This window comes from Oncorhynchus masou, chromosome 27 (assembly GCF_036934945.1).
Source record: "Oncorhynchus masou masou isolate Uvic2021 chromosome 27, UVic_Omas_1.1, whole genome shotgun sequence".
Taxonomy (NCBI): domain Eukaryota; kingdom Metazoa; phylum Chordata; class Actinopteri; order Salmoniformes; family Salmonidae; genus Oncorhynchus; species Oncorhynchus masou.
This window is the reverse complement of record NC_088238.1, coordinates 61499745-61517244: the sequence shown is the minus strand read 5'-3', so window position 1 is coordinate 61517244 and position 17500 is coordinate 61499745. Positions and strand designations below refer to the sequence as shown.

Here is a 17500-nt window from a genome sequence, read left to right as displayed (position 1 = left end):
CACACACACACACACACACACACACACACACACACACACACACACACACACACACACACACACCAGGTTGAGAATTCACCTGTAGACGTTGATGGGTTCTGGGTTGGAGCTCCACAGCCTCAGTGACTCCTGGATCACCTGCTGGATCTTAGGGAGGTAGGACTGCAGAGCCTCATGACTGAACACCTTGGAGAAGACCTGGAGGAGAGGGGGAGGGGAGGGGGGAGTGGAGGGGGAGGGGGAGGGGAGGGGGAGGGGGAGGGGAGGGGGGGGGGAGGGGGAGGGGGAGGGGGAGGAGGGGGAGGGAGGGGGAGGGGAGGGGGAGGAGGAGGGGGGAGGTGGAGAGGGGAGGGGGAGGGGAGGGGAGGGGAGGGGAGGGGGGAGGGGAGGGGGAGGAGGAGGAGGAGGAGGAGGAGGAGGAGAGGGGAGAGATGAGGAGAGGGGAGAGATGAGGAGGATTATTAGGATCCCCATTAACTAATGCTGTGACGTTAGTTCATCTTCCTAGGGTACAACACCAACTAACAAGACTTTACAAACTAAGACTTCACAAACATTCAGCAAGTAGACAATACAGACAATTCAATTCAAATACCTGACAGAAAACACATTTAACATTCCGTTGATACTTCCTATTTCCTGTCCAGTCACATGGTCTATCCCATTAGATGTTCTTTCTATTTCCTGTCCAGTCATACGGTCTATCACATTAGATGTTCTTTCTATTTCCTGTCCAGTCACATGGTCTATCACATTAGATGTTCTGTCTATTTCCTGTCCAGTCACATGGTCTATCTCATTAGATGTTCTTTCTATTTCCTGTCCAGTCACATGGTCTATCACATTAGATGTTCTTTGATTGTTTTCTTGAAGGTGGATTTACTCTTTGCCTGAGAAAAATGGATTGGTAAAGAGTTCCAATCAGCTATGGACTCTAATTAAATATGTAGATTTAAGGCGATTTGAATTGGGTTGTCTTAGATGCCTGTCTGGTTTGGTGGTTATGCGTGTTGCTAGTATGTACTAACTGGCCTGAACAATAATGTGTGTTTTTGTTTTTTAAATAGAACATTCCTTAAAGAAAATCAGGAGAATGAATAGTAATATATTGTCAACTTGAAGCCATGAGAGATTCTGTTGCATTTGGATAATATTCATACGGACAGAGTAATGAAGAGTTAATCTGGCAGCCCTGTTTTGATCAATGAAGAGTTAATCTGGCAGCCCTGTTTTGATCAATGAAGAGTTAATCTGGCAGCCCTGTTTTGATCAATGAAGAGTTAATCTGGCAGCCCTGTTTTGATCAATGAAGAGTTAATCTGGCAGCCCTGTTTTGATCAATGAAGAGTTAATCTGGCAGCCCTGTTTTGATCAATGAAGAGTTAATCTGGCAGCCCTGTTTTGATCAATGAAGAGTTAATCTGGCAGACCTGTTTTGATCAATGAAGAGTTAATCTGGCAGCCCTGTTTTGATCAATGAAGAGTTAATCTGGCAGCCCTGTTTTGATCAATGAAGAGTTAATCTGGCAGCCCTGTTTTGATCAATGAAGAGTTAATCTGGCAGCCCTGTTTTGATCAATGAAGAGTTAATCTGGCAGCCCTGTTTTGATCAATGAAGAGTTAATCTGGCAGCCCTGTTTTGATCAATGAAGAGTTAATCTGGCAGCCCTGTTTTGATCAATGCTAAATTAATCTGGCAGACCTGTTTTGATCAATGAAGAGTTAATCTGGCAGCCCTGTTTTGAACTGGACAGTACTCTAAGTGTGATAGAACCAGGGATTGACCATATAACCAGACAGTACTCTAAGTGTGTTAGGACCAGGGATTGACCATATAACTGGACAGTACTCTAAGTGTGTTAGGACCAGGGATTGACCATATAACCAGACAGTACTCTAAGTGTGCTAGGACCAGGGATTGACCATATAACTGGACAGGACTCTAAGTGTGATAGAACCAGGGATTGGCCATATAACTGGACAGTACTCTAAGTGTGATAGAACCAGGGATTGGCCATATAACTGGACAGTACTCTAAGTGTGATAGGACCAGGGATTGACCATATAACTGGACAGTACTCTAAGTGTGATAGGACCAGGGATTGACCATATAACTGGACAGTACTCTAACTGTGATAGGACCAGGGATTGACCATATAACTGGACAGTACTCTAAGTGTGATATGACCAGGGATTGACCATATAACTGGACAGTACTCTAAGTTTTATAGAACCAGTGATTGACCATATAACTGGACAGTACTCTAAGTGTGATAGGACCAGTGATTGACCATATAACTGGACAGTACTCTAAGTGTGATGGGACCAGGGATTGACCATATAACTGGACAGTACTCTAAGTGTGATGGGACCAGGGATTGACCATATAACTGGACAGTACTCTAAGTATGATGGGACCAGGGATTGACCATATAACTGGACAGTACTCTAAGTGTGATGGGACCAGGGATTGGCCATATAACTGGACAGGACTCTAAGTGTGATAGGACCAGGGATTGACCATATAACTGGACAGTACTCTAAGTGTGATAGAACCAGGGATTGGCCATATAACTGGACAGTACTCTAAGTGTGATAGGACCAGGGATTGACCATATAACTGGACAGTACTCTAAGTGTGATAGTACCAGGGATTGACCATATTACCAGACAGTACTCTAAGTGTGATGGGACCAGGGATTGGCCATATAACTAGACAGTACTCTAAGTGTGATAGAACCAGGGATTGACCATATAACTGGACAGTACTCTAAGTGTGTTAGGACCAGGGATTGACCATATAACCAGACAGTACTCTAAGTGTGATAGGACCAGGGACAGTAATCTAAGTGTGATGGGACCAGGGATTGACCATATAACTGGACAGTACTCTAAGTGTGATATGACCAGGGATTGACCATATAACTGGACAGTACTCTAAGTGTGATAGGACCAGGGATTGACCATATAACTGGACAGTACTCTAAGTGTGATAGGACCAGGGATTGACCATATAACTGGACAGTACTCTAAGTGTGATAGGACCAGGGATTGAATCACCTGATTCAGAGTGCAAAACAGCAATTCCCCTTACCTATCTCAATAACAATGTGGTCTATGTGTTCTGACCGTGATAAAGTTGTGTACAACATGACACTTAGTAGTTATGTTGTTTCTCTCACTTGCTCTACATGTGTTCTATTCATCGACAAATCTTGAACCAAAAACAATACATTTAGTTTTAGAAATGTTCAACGGCAATTTGTTCGTATCGACCCACTCAGACACCATTCGTAGTTCACTGCTCGGTACATCTGTTAGCTCATTACAGTCTGATGCTGCGCTGTACATTGTAGAGTCATCAGCACACATGACAGATTATTTTTATCTTTAGGTAGTGGAATAACCTTTGACTCTTTCCAGACTTCTGGGCACACTCCATTACATCAAGCACTTTCTACCTCTTCCCTTTCTACCTCTTCCCTTTCTACCTCTTCCCTTTCTGTCTCTTCCCTTTCTACCTCTTCCCTTTCTACCTCTTCCCTTTCTGTCTCTTCCCTTTCTGTCTCTTCCCTTTCTGTCTCTTCCCTTTCTACCTCTTCTCTTTCTACCTCTTCCCTTTCTGCCTCTTCCCTTTCTGTCTCTTCCCTTTCTACCTCTTCCCTTTCTACCTCTTCCCTTTCTGCCTCTTCCCTTTCTGTCTCTTCCCTTTCTGTCTCTTCCCTTTCTGTCTCTTCCCTTTCTACCTCTTCCCTTTCTACCTCTTCCCTTTCTGTCTCTTCCCTTTCTACCTCTTCCCTTTCTACCTCTTCCCTTTCTACCTCTTCCCTTTCTACCTCTTCCCTTTCTGTCTCTTCCCTTTCTACCTCTTCCCTTTCTACCTCTTCCCTTTCTACCTCTTCCCTATCTACCTCTTCCCTTTCTACCTCTTCCCTTTCTGTCTCTTCTCTTTCTGTCTCTTCCCTTTCTATCTCTTCCCTTTCTACCTCTTCCCTTTCTACCTCTGCCCTTTCTGTCTCTTCCTTTTCTACCTCTTTCCTTTCTATCTCTTCCCTTTCTGTATCTTCCTTTCTGTCTCTTCCCTTTCTACCTCTTCCCTTTCTACCTCTTCCCTTTCTACCTCTTCCCTTTCTACCTCTTCCCTTTCTACCTCTTCCCTTTCTACCTCTTCCCTTTCTACCTCATCCCTTTCTGCCTCTTCCCTTTATGTCTCTTCCCTTTATGTCTCTTCCCTTTCTCTCTTCCCTTTCTGTCTCTTCCTTTCTACCTCTTCTCTTTCTACCTCTTCCCTTTCTGTCTCTTCCCTTTCTGTCTCTTCCCTTTCTACCTCTACCCTTTCTACCTCTTCCCTTTCTGTCTCTTCCCTTTCTACCTCTTCCCTTTCTACCTCTTCCCTTTCTACCTCTTCCCTTTCTACCTCTTCCCTTTCTACCTCTTCCCTTTCTACCTCTTCACTTTCTACCTCTTCCCTTTCTACCTCTTCCCTTTCTACCTCTTCCATTTCTACCTCTTCCCTTTATACCTCTTCCCTTTCTGTCTCTTCCCTTTCTACCTCTTCCCTTTCTGTCTCTTCCCTTTCTACCTCTTCCCTTTCTACCTCTTCCCTTTCTACCTCTTCCCTTTCTACCTCTTCCCTATCTACCTCTTCCCTTTATACCTCTACCCTTTCTGTCTCTTCCCTTTCTACCTCTTCCCTTTCTACCTCTTCCCTTTCTACCTCTTCCCTATCTACCTCTTCCCTTTCTACCTCTTCCCTTTCTACCTCTTCCCTTTATACCTCTTCCCTTTCTGTCTCTTCCCTTTCTACCTCTTCCCTTTCTACCTCTTCCCTTTCTACCTCTTCCCTTTCTTCCTCTTCCCTTTCTGTCTCTTCCCTTTCTACCTCTTCCCTTTCTACCTCTTCCCTTTCTACCTCTTCCCTTTCTACCTCTTCCCTTTCTACCTCTTCCCTTTCTGTCTCTTCCCTTTCTGTCTCTTCCCTTTCTATCTCTTCCCTTTCTACCTCTTCCCTTTCTACCTCTGCCCTTTCTGTCTCTTCCTTTTCTACCTCTTTCCTTTCTATCTCTTCCCTTTCTGTATCTTCCTTTCTGTCTCTTCCTTTTCAACCTCTTTCCTTTCTGTCTCTTCCCTTTCTGTCTCTTCCCTTTCTACCTCTTCCCTTTCTACCTCTTCCCTTTCTACCTCTTCCCTTTCTACCTCCTCCCTTCCCATTCAACAAAAGAGGCGGACATCTTCAAATTCCTGCCCATAATAACGTTCAACGTTCTCCACAGTTTTTTCCCATCATCCTTCACTTCATCAATTTGGTGTTTCTTTCCTTTGTTTAACTTTGTCACAAGATTTTGTAATTTACAATAACTTTGCTTATCAAACAGAATGCCAGATTTATCTGTTTCTTTATCATAATGGTGAATCATTACATTTCTCAGCTCATCATCAATCCATGGGGCACCGTTTAACCTCTCAGTGCATTTTCTTAAAGGGGCGTGTTTATCAGCTGTACTCATAATTCATTTCTTAAAGGGGCGTGTTTATCAGCTATCCTCATAATTCATTTCTTAAAGGGGCGTGCTTATCAGCTATACTCATAATTCATTTCTTATAGGGGCGTGTTTATCAGCTATCCTCATAATTCATTTCTTAAAGGGGCGTGTTTATCAGCTATCCTCATAATTCATTTCTTAAAGGGGCGTGTTTATCAGCTATCCTCATAATTCATTTCTTAAAGGGGCATGTTTATCAGCTATCCTCATAATTCATTTCTTAAAGGGGCGTGTTTATCAGCTATCCTCATAATTCATTTCTTAAAGGGGCGTGTTTATCAGCTGTACTCATAATTCATTTCTTAAAGGGGCGTGTTTATCAGCTATCCTCATAATTCATTTCTTAAAGGGGCGTGCTTATCAGCTATACTCATAAATAATTTCATAAACAAACTTAGTGACATTTCAAGATCCTCCTCACGACACACTTCTAACCATGGCACATTCTAAATCTCATCCACAAATTAATCCTGATTGAACCCTCTGTAGGACCTGTGGTAGATTACCTTAGGGCCAGCCTTTGGTATTGTAGTTTTCCTAGTGAGCGAGTCCTGATTGAACCCTCTATAGGACCTGTGGTAGATTACCTTAGGGCCAGCCTTTGGTATTTTAGTTCTCCTAGTGAGCGAGTCCTGATTGAACCCTCTATAGGACCTGTGGTAGATTCCCTTAGGGCCAACCTTTGGTATTGTAGTTTTGCTAGTGAGTGAGTCCTGATTGAACCCTCTATAGGACCTGTGGTAGATTACCTTAGGGCCAGCCTTTGGTATTGTAGTTTTCCTAGTGAGTGAGTCCTGATTGAACCCTCTATAGGACCTGTGGTAGATTACCTTAGGGCCAGCCTTTGGTATTGTAGTTTTCCTAGTGAGCGAGTCCTGATTGAACCCTCTATAGGACCTGTGGTAGATTACCTTAGGGGCAGCCTTTGGTATTTTAGTGTTGCTAGTGAGCGAGTCCTGATTGAACCCTCTATAGGACCTGTGGTAGATTACCTTAGGGCCAACCTTTGGTATTGTAGTTTTCATAGTGAGCGAGTCCTGATTGAACCCTCTATAGGACCTGTGGTAGATTACCTTAGGGCCAGCCTTTGGTATTTTAGTGTTGCTAGTGAGCGAGTCCTGATTGAACCCTCTATAGGACCTGTGGTAGATTACCTTAGGGCCAGCCTTTGGTATTTTAGTTTTCCTAGTGAGTGAGTCCTGATTGAACCCTCTATAGGACCTGTGGTAGATTACCTTAGGGCCAGCCTTTGGTATTGTAGTTTTCCTAGTGAGCGAGTCCTGATTGAACCCTCTGTAGGACCTGTGGTAGATTACCTTAGGGCCAGCCTTTGGTATTTTAGTGTTCCTAGTGAGCGAGTCCTGATTGAACCCTCTGTAGGACCTGTGGTAGATTACCTTAGGGCCAGCCTTTGGTATTGTAGTTTTCCTAGTGAGCGAGTCCTGATTGAACCCTCTATAGGACCTGTGGTAGATTACCTTAGGGCCAGCCTTTGGTATTTTAGTTCTCCTAGTGAGTGAGTCCTGATTGAACCCTCTATAGGTCCTGTGGTAGATTACCTTAGGGCCAGCCTTTGGTATTGTAGTTTTCCTAGTGAGTGAGTCCTGATTGAACCCTCTGTAGGACCTGTGGTAGATTACCTTAGGGGCAGCCTTTGGTATTTTAGTGTTGCTAGTGAGCGAGTCCTGATTGAACCCTCTATAGGACCTGTGGTAGATTACCTTAGGGCCAACCTTTGGTATTGTAGTTTTCATAGTGAGCGAGTCCTGATTGAACCCTCTATAGGACCTGTGGTAGATTACCTTAGGGCCAGCCTTTGGTATTTTAGTGTTGCTAGTGAGCGAGTCCTGATTGAACCCTCTATAGGACCTGTGGTAGATTACCTTAGGGCCTTTTGGTATTGTAGTTTTCCTAGTGAGTGAGTCCTGATTGAACCCTCTATAGGACCTGTGGTAGATTACCTTAGGGCCAGCCTTTGGTATTGTAGTTTTCCTAGTGAGCGAGTCCTGATTGAACCCTCTATAGGACCTGTGGTAGATTACCTTAGGGCCAGCCTTTGGTATTGTAGTTTTCCTAGTGAGCGAGTCCTGATTGAACCCTCTATAGGACCTGTGGTAGATTACCTTGTGAGTGCAACCAAATTATGATCACTGTAACCTGGTGCCACTGGTACAGCTTTAGAACAATGTTCAACCATGTTAGTAAAAATAGGAGAGGAGAGGAGAGGAGAGGAGAGGAGAGGAGAGGAGAGGAGAGGAGAGGAGAGGAGAGGAGAGGAGAGGAGAGGAGAGGAGAGGAGAGGAGAGGAGAGGAGAGGGGATGGGGAAGGGGGAACCCTAACCCTTCCCATTTTTTGGGAAACATAACAAAACACAAATGAACCTTTTGACTTTTCAATGACTAGCTTCTGTAGTCACACAGAGTAATGATAATCGCTATGGCCTCTGTAGTGAACCCAGTACTGACAGCTCCACACCATGATAATGATTACAGACCAATGAACTGACAAGAGTTACTCCCCTCTCTCTGTCAGTAGCGATGATGGACACACACACACACACACACACACACACACACACACACACACACACACACACACACACACACAAATAAAACACACACAATGCTGTACTCAGATGACAAAATGTGCTTTTGTTAGTGTGTACGTGTATGTGTTCTCCCTGAATGTGTGTGTGTCTCTGTGTGTGTTTCTATCTGTGTTTGTGTGTCTGTGTGTCTCTTCCTCCTCCTCCTCCTCCTCATTTTCCTCCTCTTTCTCCTCCTCTCCTCCCTCTTTCTCCCTCCTCCCCCTCTCCTCCTCCTTAGGCCAACCTTTGGTATCCTAGTTTTCCTCCTCCTCCTCCCCTAGATTCCTTTGAGTCCCTCCTTATGATCACTGTAACCCTGCCCTGGTCCCCCTTTAGAACTCCTCCTCCTCCCCTCCTCACCCTCTCCATTTTTTCTCCTCCTCCTTTTCCTCCTCACCCTCTCTGTCTCCACTAATGATAATCCTATGGCCTCTGTTGAACCCAGTCCTCAGCTCCACACCATGATAATGATTACAGACCTGAACTGACCCCTCCTCCTCTCTCTCTCCTCCTAGCGATGATGGACACACACTCCACTCTCCTCCTCCACACTCCTCACCCTCTCCTCCTCCTCCTCCTCCTCACCCACTCCACACCACACTCCCATTACCTTTACATTTCTCATTTGACCACCACACTCCCCACACTCCACAAATAAAACACACACAATGCTGTACTCAGATGACAAAATGTCCCTTCCTCCTTAGTTTCCTCCTGTGTTCTCCTCCTCCTCCCCTCTCCTCCTCCTCCTACCTCCTCCCCCTCTCCTCCTCCTTCCTCCTCCCCCTCTCCTCCTCCATTTTTCTCCTCCCTCCCCTCCCCTCCTCCTCCTCCTCCTCCCCCTCTCCTCCTCCTCCTCCTTGTCCTCACCCCTCCCCCTCTCCTCCTCCCCTCCTCCTCTTTCTTTCTCCTCCTCCTCCTCTCCCTCCTCCTTGTCCTCCCCCTCTCCTCCTCCTCCTCTTCTCCTCCTCCTCATCTTTCTCCTCCTCCTCCTTTCTCCTCCTCTTTCTCCTCCTCCCCCCCCTCCCCCTCTCCTCCTCCCCCTCTCCTCCTCCTCCTCCTCCCTCTTTCTCCTCCCTCCTTTCTCCCTCCTCTCCTCCCCCTCTCCTCCTCCTCCTACTCCTCCCCCTCTCCTCCTCCTCCCACTCCTCCCCCTCTCCTCCTCCACTTTCTCCTCCCTCCCCTCTCCTCCTCCTTGTCCTCCCTCCCCCCTCCTCCTCCTTCTCCTTGTCCTCCTCCCCCTCTCCTCCTCCTCCTCCTCTTTCTCCTCCTCCCTCCTCCTCCTCCTCCTCTTTCTCCTCCTCCTCCTCTTTCTCCTCCTCCTCTTTCTCCCTCCTCTTTCTCCTCCTCCTCCTCCTCTTTCTCCTCCTCTTTCTCCTCCTCCTCCTTGTCCTCCCCCTCTCCTCCTCCTCCTCCTCTTTCTCCTCCTCTTTCTCCTCTTTCTCCTCCTCCTTTTCCTCTTCTGTCTCCTCTTCTTTCTCCTCCTCTTTCTCCTCCTCCTCCTTGTCCTCCCCCTCTCTCCTCCTCCCCCTCTTTCTCCTCCTCCTCTTTCTCCTCCTCCCCCTCTCCTCCTCCTCCTCTTTCTCCTCCTCCTCCTCTTTCTCCTCCTCTTCTTTCTCCTCCTCTTTCTCCTCCTCCTCCTCTCCTCTCCTCCTCCTTTCCCTCCTCTTTCTCCTCCTCCCCTCCTCCTCCTCCTCCTCTCCTCTCCTCCTCCTTTCCCTCCTCTTTCTCCTCCCCCCATCCTCCTCCTCCTCCTCCTCCTCCTCCTCCTTCCTAACCCATAACATGATTACTAGTTAGTGTATTTCTCTACCTGCTAACATTATTATTAAAACACAAAGCGAACTCTACCGATACCATAGATCCAGGATCAGCTTACCAGATACTGCGCCTAACCATAACCACTGGGTCTTAAACACAAAGCTGACCCAGGATCAGTTTCTAAGAGCTACTCATTAGAAAATAGAAAGAAACAACAATAGGAATGGATTTGGTGACACCTTAGTTGAGGAGGACTGGCTCATAGGAATGTCTGGAGCTGAATCAGTGGATTGGTGCCAAAAACAGGAAACACTACTGGTTCATGATTACGAGCTGTCCTCTCTTCAACTCCACTGATACAACTACCTGGGCAACTTTCTTATATAAATGGATAACCTCATCTCTCTCTACCTCTCCATCCCTCCATCCCTCCATCCCTCCTCCCATTCATCCCTACATACCTCCACCCAGTCATCCCTCCATCCCTCCTCCCAGTCATCCCTCCATCCCTCCTCCCAGTCATCCCTCCATCCCTCCATCCCTCCACCCAGTCATCCCTCCATCCCTCCTCCCAGTCATCCCTCCATCCCTCCATACCTCCACCCAGTCATCCCTCCATCCCTCCACCCAGTCATCCCTCCATCCCTCCATCCCTCCACCCAGTCATCCCTCCATCCCTCCATCCCTCCACCCAGTCATCCCTCCATCCCTCCACCCAGTCATCCCTCCATCCCTCCACCCAGTCATCCCTCCATCCCTCCATCCCTCCACCCAGTCATCCCTCCATCCCTCCATCCCTCCACCCAGTCATCCCTCCATCCCTCCTCCCAGTCATCCCTCCATCCCTCCACCCAGTCATCCCTCCATCCTCCATCCCTCCACCCAGTCATCCCTCCATCCCTCCACCCAGTCATCCCTCCCTCCATCCCTCCACCCAGTCATCCCTCCATCCCTCCTCCCAGTCATCCCTCCATCCCTCCATCCCTCCACCCAGTCATCCCTCCATCCCTCCACCCAGTCATCCCTCCCTCCATCCCTCCTCCCAGTCATCCCTCCATCCATCCAACCAGTCATCCCTCCATTCATTCCTCTGTCTAGTCATCCCTCCATCCCTCCACCCAGTCATCCCTCCATAGAGGTATGGAGGGATGGAGGGATGACTGGGTGGAGGGATGGAGGGATGACTGGGTGGAGGTATGTAGGGATGGAGGGATGGAGGGATGGAGGAGGATGACTGCGTGGAGGGATGACTGGGTGGAGGGATGGAGGGATGACTGGGTGGAGGGATGGAGGATGACTGGGTGGAGGGATGGAGGAGGGATGACTGGGAGGAGGTATGGAGGATGACTGGGTGGAGGGATGGAGGGATGACTGGGTGGAGGGATGGAGTGATGGAGGGATGACTGGGAGGAGGGATGGAGGGAGGGATGACAGGTGGAGGGATGGAGGATGGAGGGATGACTGGGTGGAGGGATGGAGGAGGGATCCCTGGGAGGAGGTATGGAGGGATGACTGGGTGGAGGGATGGAGTGAGGGATGACTGGGAGGAGGTATGGAGGGATGACTGGGTGGAGGGATGGAGTGATGGAGGGATGACTGGGAGGAGGGATGGAGGGATGACTGGGTGGAGGGATGGAGGAGGGAGGGATGACTGGGAGGAGGGATGGAGGGATGGAGGGATGACTGGGTGGAGGGATGGATGGAGGGATGACTGGGAGGAGGGATGGAGGGATGGAGGGATGACTGGGTGGAGGGACGGAGGGATGGAGGGATGGAGGGATGGAGGGAGGGAGGGATGACTGGGAGGAGGGATGGAGTGATGACTGGGTGGAGGGATGGAGGGATGGAGGGATGGAGGGATGGAGGGATGGAGGGATGACTGGGAGGAGGGATGGAGGATGGAGGGATGACTGGGTGGAGGTATGTAGGGATGGAGGGATGACTGGGTGGAGGGATGACTGGGTGGAGGTATGGAGGGATGGAGGGATGACTGGGAGGAGGTATGGAGGGATGGAGGGATGACTGGGTGGAGGGATGTAGGGATGGAGGGATGACTGGGAGGAGGGATGGAGGGATGACTGGGTGGAGGGATGGAGGTATGGAGGGATGGAGGGATGGAGGGATGGAGGGATGGAGGGATGACTGGGAGGGAGGGATGGAAGGATGGAGGGATGACTGGGTGGAGGGATGTAGGGATGGAGGGATGACTGGGAGGAGGGATGGAGGGATGGAGGGATGACTGGGTGGAGGGATGGAGGGATGGAGGGATGACTGGAGTGGAGGGATGGAGGATGGAGGGATGACTGGGTGGAGGTATGGAGGGATGGAGGGATGACTGGGTGGAGGTATGGAGGGATGGAGGGATGACTGGGTGGAGGGATGGAGGGATGACTGGGTGGAGGGATGGAGTGATGGAGGAATGACTGGGAGGAGGGATGGAGGGAGGGATGACTGGGTGGAGGGATGGATGGAGGGATGACTGGGTGGAGGGATGGAGGGATGGAGGGATGACTGGGTGGAGGGATGGAGGGATGACTGGGTGGAGGGATGGAGGGATGGAGGGATGACTGGGAGGAGGGATGGAGGGAGGGATGACTGGGTGGAGGGATGGAGGGATGGAGGGATGACTGGGTGGAGGGATGGAGGGATGGAGGGATGACTGGGTGGAGGTATGGAGGGATAGAGGGATGACTGGGAAGAGGAATGGATGGAGGGATGAGAGCTCCACAATCCTGCCACTTTGTAATTCAGTCGAAGGTGAAATGGAAAGAGAGTTATTCAACAGAACAAAGAGCAGTGTACACACACACACACACACACACACACACACACACACACACACACACACACACACACACACACACACACACACACACACACACACACACACACACACACACACACACACACACACACACACCACACACACGCTCAAATAGTGTGCTACTGTCTGTCTGTGAGTGTGCCTGCATATCGTGGATATCAGCCAAAACAGCCCCAGCCAACTCGTGGTAACTCAAACCAGCTTACACAAACATACCTCCGATCGACCTCCATGTGGACAATTTGGTATCACCCGTCAATCAATCCCAGGAGAATGCCCTGTCACTCTGAGACGTACCAAATAACACACAGGGGGGAGGGAGGTGGATAAACTGTTTTGCCTTAGCTACGAAATAGGACTGTGTGATATTCGCTGTGTTACACACACACACACACACACACACACACACACACACACACACACACACACACACACACACACACACACACACACACACACACACACACACACTAATAATTTCCACATGTCCTGCTCAGTGCTCCTGGTTCCTCAGGCCCCTTTATCCTTTATTCTCTCCCTCTCTGTCCCCTCCCTCTCTGTCCCCTCCCTCTCTGTCCCCTCCCTCTCTGTCCCCTCCCTCTCTGTCCCCTCCCTCTCTGTCCCCTCCCTCTCTGTCCCCTCCCTCTCTGTCCCCTCCCTCCCTCTCTGTCCCCTCCCTCTCTGTCCAACTCCCTCTCTCTGTCCCCTCACTCTCTCTGTCCCTCCCTCTCTCTGTCCCCCTCTCTGTCCCCTCCCTCTCTGTCCCCTCCCTCTCTGTCCCCCTCTCTGTCCCCTCCCTCCCTCTCTGTCCCCTCCCTCTCTGTCCCCTCTCCCTCTCTGTCCCCTCCCTCTCTCTCTGTCCCCTCCCTCCCTCTCTCTGTCCCCTCCCTCTCTCTCTCTGTCCCCTCCCTCCCTCTCTCTGTCCCCTCCCTCTCTGTCCCCTCCCTCTCTGTCCCCTCCCTCTCTCTGTCCCCTCCCTCTCTGTCCCCTCCCTCCCTCTCTCTGTCCCCTCCCTCTCTGTCCCCTCCCTCTCTGTCCCCTCCCTCTCTGTCCCCTCTCTCTCTGTCCCCTCCCTCTCTCTGTCCCCTCCCTCTCTGTCCCCTCCCTCTCTGTCCCCTCCCTCTCTGTCCCCTCCCTCTCTGTCCCCTCCCTCACTGTCCCCTCCCTCCCTCTCTGTCCCCTCCCTCCCTCTCTGTCCCCTCCCTCCCTCTCTGTCCCCTCCCTCTCTGTCCCCTCCCTCTCTTTCCCCTCCCTCTCTGTCCCCTCCCTCTCTGTCCCCTCCCTCCCTCTCTGTCCCCCTCTCTCTCTCTCTGTCCCCTCCCTCTCTGTCCCCTCCCTCCATCTCTGTCCCCTCCCTCTCTGTACACCTCCCTCTCTGTCCCCTCCCTCTCTGTCCCCTCCCTCCATCTCTGTCCCCTCCCTCTCTGTCCCCTCCCTCTCTGTCCCCTCCCTCTCTGTCCCCTCCCTCTCTGTCCCCCCTCCCTCCCTCTCTGTCCCCTCTCTCTCTCTCTGTCCCCTCCCTCTCTGTCCCCTCCCTCTCTGTCCCCTCCCTCTCTGTCCCCTCCATCTCTGTCCCCTCCCTCTCTGTCCCCTCCCTCTCTGTCCCCTCCCTCCCTCTCTGTCCCCTCTCTCTCTCTCTGTCCCCTCCCTCTCTGTCCCCTCCCTCTCTGTCCCCTCCCTCTCTGTCCCCCTCTCTCTCTCTCTGTCCCCTCCCTCTCTGTCCCCTCCCTCTCTGTCCCCTCTCTCTCTCTCTGTCCCCTCCCTCTCTGTCCCCTCCCTCTCTGTCCCCTCCCTCTCTGTCCCCTCCCTCTCTGTCCCCTCCCTCTCTGTCCCCTCCCTCTCTGTCCCTCCCTCTCTGTCCCCTCCCTCCCTCTCTCTGTCCCCCTCTCTGTCCCCTCCCTCTCTGTCCCCTCCCTCTCTGTCCCCTCCCTCCCTCTCTCTGTCCCCTCCCTCTCTGTCCCCTCCCCCCCTCTCTCTGTCCCCTCCCTCTCTGTCCCCTCCCTCCCTCTCTCTGTCCCCCTCCCTGTCCCCTCCCTATCTGTCCCCTCTCACTCTCTCTGTCCCCCTCTCTCTCTGTCCCCTCCCTCTCTGTCCCCTCCCTCTCTGTCCCCTCCCTCCGCCTCTCTGTCCCCTCCCTCTCTGTCCCCTCCCTCTCTGTCCCCTCCCTCCCTCTCTCTGTCCCCCTCTCTGTCCACTCCCTCTCTGTCCCCTCTCTCCCTCTCTGTCCCCTCCCTCTCTGTCCCCTCCCTCCCTCTCTGTCCCCTTCCTCCCTCTCTCTGTCCCCTCCCTCTCTGTCCCCTCCCTCCCTCTCTGTCCCCTCCCTCCCTCTCTCTGTCCCCTCCCTCTCTGTCCCCTCCTTCCCTCTCTCTGTCCCCTCCCTCCCTCTCTGTCCCCTCCCTCCATCTCTGTCCCCTCCCTCCCTCTCTCTGTCCCCTCCCTCCCCTCTCTGTCCCCTCCCTCCCTCCCTCTCTCTGTCCCCCTCTCTGTCCCCTCCCTCTCTGTCCCCTCTCTCCCTCTCTCTGTCCCCCTCTCTCTCTGTCCCCTCCCTCTCTGTCCCCTCCCTCTCTGTCCCCTCCCTCCGTCTCTCTGTCCCCTCCCTCCCTCTCTCTGCCCCTCCTTCTCTGTCCCCTCCCTCTCTGTCCCTCCCTCTCTCTGTCCCCTCCCTCCGTCTCTCTGCCCCTCCTTCTCTGTACCCTCCCTCCCTCTCTCTGCCCCCCATTCTCTCTGCCCCCCCTCTCTCTGTCCCCTCTCTCCGTCTCTCTGTCCCCTCCCTCTCTGTACCCTCCCTCCCTCTCTCTGCCCCCCATTCTCTCTGCCCCCCTCTCTCTGTCCCCTCTCTCTCTGTCCCCTCTCTCTCTGTCCCTCTCTCTCTCTGTCCCCTCCCTCCCTCTCTCTGTCCTCTCTCTCCCTCTCTCTGCCCCCCCCTCTCTGTCCCCCTCTCTGTCCCCTCTCTCTGTCCCCCTCTCTGTCCCCCTCTCTCTCTGTCCTCTCTCTCTCTGTCCCCTCCCTCCCCTCTCTGTCCCCCTCTCTCTGTCCCCTCTCTCTCTGTCCCCTCCCCTCTGCCCCCTCTCTCTGCCCCCCTCTCTGTCCCCCCTCTCTCTCTGTCCCCTCTCTCTCTGTCCCCTCTCTCTCTGTCCCCTCTCTCTGTCCCTCTCTCTCTGTCCCCTCTCTCTCTGTCCCCTCCCTCCCTCTCTCTGTCCCCTCTCTCCCTCTCTCTGCCCCCCCCCTCTCTCTGTCCCCTCTCTCTGTCCCCTCTCTCTGTCCCCTCTCTCTGTCCCCCTCTCTCTCTGTCACCTCTCTCTCTCTGTCCCCTCCCTCCCTCTCTCTGTCCCCTCTCTCTCTGTCCCCCTCTCTCTCTGTCCCCTCTCTCTGTCCCCTCTCTCTCTGTCCCCTCTCTCTCTGTCCCCTCCCTCTCTGCCCCCTCTCTCTGCCCCCCCTCTCTCTGTCCCCTCTCTCTCTGTCCCCTCTCTCTCTGTCCCCTCTCTCTGTCCCCCTCTCTGTCCCCTCTCTCTCTGTCCCCTCTCTCTCTGTCCCCTCCCTCTCTGCCCCCTCTCTCTGCCCCCTCTCTCTGTCACCTCTCTCTCTCTGTCCCCTCTCTCTCTGTCACCTCTCTCTCTGTCCCATCTCTCTCTGTCCCCTCCCTCTCTGCCCCCTCTCTCTGTCCCCTCCCTCTCTGCCCCCTCTCTCTGCCCCCTCTCTCTGTCCCCCTCTCTCTCTCTGTCCCCTCTCTCTCTGTCCCCTCTCTCTCTGTCCCCTCCCTCTCTGCCCCCCCTCTCTCTGTCCCCCCTTCTCTCTCTCTGCCCCCCTTCTCTCTCTCTGTCCTCCCTTCTCTCTCTCCTTCTATTTGAGTCTTTTTAGACATCTCCCTTGACTCTCTTTCTCAATCCTTTCCCTCCCCTTTTCTGTCTCTCTCTGTAACCCTGTTAAACTCACAGTTAATTCAACCACACTGTATATATCTTGCTGGCAGTGTAGATTAGAACAGGACAGAATGGTGAGTGCAATAAGATGAGATAAATGATGTTGCCCTCTACTGGCAATGATGTGAATTACACTGTGGAGTCTCCACAGAGGAGGAAGGGGAGGACCATCCTCCTAATTTCATTAAAAATAAAAATTGCAAAGCATTTAAAAAGTTATCCTTAATAGATAAATCTATACTAAACATAATCACATATCAACCAAATGATTGACTTATACACACTGTTTTCCGTCTGAATGTCTACAGTATCCAAAACAGCTGTTAGGTATCACAATGGTATATCTGGAGGACAACTAGCTTCTGTCCTCCTCTGGGTACATTGACTTCAATACAAAACCTAGGAGGCTCATGGTTCTCAACCCCTCGCATAGACTTACACAGCAATTATAACAACTTCCAGAGGACGTCCTCCAACCTACCAGAGCTCTTGCAGAATGAACTGACATGTTGTCCACCCAATCAAAGGATCAGATAATTAATTCAGTACTGAAAACATAAGCATAAGCTAAAGCTAGCACTGCAGCCTGTAAATAAGAATTTCACTATAAGGTGAAACTACACCTGTTGTATTCGGCACGTGACAAATACACTTTGATTTGATTTGAAATGTGGTGAGTAGTTGACTTATAGTGAGATACAGACAATAGTTTAACAATTTTCAACTAATTAATTTCTTCAAAAATGAAGGTGAAGCAAGAGAGATAGGCATTTTTTTTACTTTCAGTTTCACTTACTTATCTAGCAAATTTAGCTTACTGAAACACCCTGCTATAACAGAGGGATGCTATGTTAGCTAGCTGGC

At 51.2% G+C, this 17500-nt stretch overlaps 1 protein-coding gene across 1 annotated transcript in view; it reads right to left on the bottom strand.

The window, feature by feature from the left end:
• LOC135516476 (cytochrome P450 26B1-like) overlaps positions 1 to 17500 on the bottom strand; it is a 59071-nt gene that overhangs the window by 16731 nt on the left and 24840 nt on the right. The window contains exon 3 of the mRNA XM_064940811.1: positions 80 to 198. Within this exon, the coding sequence (XP_064796883.1) occupies positions 80 to 198 (119 nt within the window). The remainder of the gene's footprint in view (positions 1 to 79; positions 199 to 17500) is intronic.